This window comes from Oryza sativa, chromosome 7 (genome assembly GCF_034140825.1).
Source record: "Oryza sativa Japonica Group chromosome 7, ASM3414082v1".
Lineage (NCBI taxonomy): Eukaryota > Viridiplantae > Streptophyta > Magnoliopsida > Poales > Poaceae > Oryza > Oryza sativa.
The window spans coordinates 8,645,007-8,646,899 of NC_089041.1; the positions used below are offsets into that span (position 1 = coordinate 8,645,007).

Below are 1,893 nucleotides of genomic sequence, written 5' to 3' on the forward strand. Positions count from 1 at the left end.
ACGGACGTACCTGTGTCTACCGAGGCCGTGAACCGCGACCCCTACCTCGGCCTCTACCCTGAGAAGCAGCCGGAGCTGGCGGCCGGATCGGAGGCACGAAGACGCCTCCTTCGCCTGTACCTCCAAATGGCGGAGCCATTGGCGCTTTGAACCCAGCAGCAACGGAATGCGGAGCCATTGGCGCTTCGAACCCAGCAGCAACGGAATGCGATCCGCCGAGTCCTCCAGCCGACATCGGAAGGGCACGTCACGCCCCAGATCCAGAAGCCCCTTGAGCACTTGGCCAGTCGCGCAGCCTGAGCGTGCGATTTCCTGTACGGGCAGGAACGCGTACGCCGGGAGGGCATTGAGTTCCCTCCCCACCGCCGCCTCGAAGAAGGTCTTCGTAGGCGTGCACGGACGACCAGTCGTCGCCGGAGTTGAGGTCGAGTGCCCCGAACTCGAGACGAGAGGGGTTTTGGCTGCTCGAAGACCCCTCGCCGAATCCACCCGAGCTGAACGACGGGTGGCCGCCATCTCGGGACGCATGGAGAGGCTGACCGAGGAAGTCGCGAGTAGGGATGCCGGCGCCGAATCGATGCTCAGCCCCGTATAGCGGGCCGGTGGTCCCGCCGCCGTACGCACCTAAGCGGCTGTCCGGCACGTATCCGCCGAGGTGGCTGCCATCGCCGAATACGCGCACGGCGTTGCCGTCGCCGTACCCGCTCACGTGGCTGCCGTCGGCGAACCCTCCTCCGTTGTCACCGTTGCCGTACCCGCCTCCGTCATGGCCGTCGCCGTAGCCGCCCCCGTTGTCGCCGTCACCGTTGTAAGAATCCATCGCACACTCCGGTTGATCCTGGCCCACAAACCGCCGCGGAGCTGATGGATATGGACGACCTACCCTCCGATTCGCCGGGGGAAGGCTTGGATTTGTGCGGCGGCGACGCGTTGGACAGTGAGCGGAGGTGGGGGAGAGCAAGCTAGGGGTCGCGCGTGTGACGACGCGATGGGGAATGGATAGGAGCGGTGCCGACGCCTCCTCCCAGAGGTATAACGGGCCACACATCCCCTAGGGTACTGTTTGGGCCATTAATGTGCGAAATGGCCGAATTCCACCTCCCACCCTGTTTAGATCCAAAGTCCCGAGTACACCCCTTTCACCGATTTATTTGGCACTTTGGGCCTATCTAAACACAGCCTTAATCTTGGTTTTAGTAAAAAATAAAGACATATTTCATGGTAACCAAATCATGCAACTGAAAGCCTCTACAGAATACGCTGAAAGTTCGCTGGAATACATGTTAACATGTTGAGTACATAGAGAAACAGATTTGGTTACAAAATAGAGAAACTTATAGAAACATGGACACAAAATAGAGAACTGAATGTATCTTAAGGTGCACATTATTTTCATCCAGAAACAGGTATCTCTTGTTTCTATAAAGCTAATACCCACTAAACATCTAAAGCTCAACATGCAAGCATAGTATTTATTAGCACTCCTAAAACCTACATGCAAGCATACCACGTCAACCCATTAAGCATGCACACAAAGCTCCACAATGCAAGTATATAGTAATCATGTCTACAATTTATTTTATTCTAAAACTAAACATACACATGCTAAATTATCTTTCTCAAATCATTTTCATAATATTTCAATCCAAATCATTTTATCATTTCTCCAATATCTAACATATATCCCGCAGCAAAGCGCGGGGTATCGTCGAGTACGTACTATGGGAGAGCAAGTATAAGAAGCACTCCCCTTCTAAATGGGTTGTTCGCAACTACTCCCTCCATCCCATTATAAGTGCATCCGGGAATTTCCGTGCAAAACTTTAGCCGCCGCCGCCGCCAGGGTCGTCTTCCTCCTTCCGCCGCCAGCCGCGCCCTAGCCGCGCGCAAGCC

At 54.7% G+C, this 1,893-nt stretch overlaps 1 protein-coding gene across 1 annotated transcript; it reads right to left on the reverse strand.

Moving 5' to 3' along the window:
• Positions 1 to 247: 247 nt before the first annotated feature.
• LOC107275407 (uncharacterized) lies at positions 248 to 820 on the reverse strand. Its single transcript, XM_015790441.1, has one exon. It carries the CDS (start codon positions 818 to 820, stop codon positions 248 to 250), a length of 573 nt encoding a protein of 190 aa, XP_015645927.1.
• Between the last annotated feature and the right edge of the window lie 1,073 nt (positions 821 to 1,893).

Bases quoted from the DNA above. Each gene is read 5' to 3' on its own strand.
- LOC107275407 (XM_015790441.1), bottom strand. From the start codon at position 820: ATGGATTCTTACAACGGTGACGGCGACAACGGGGGCGGCTACGGCGAC.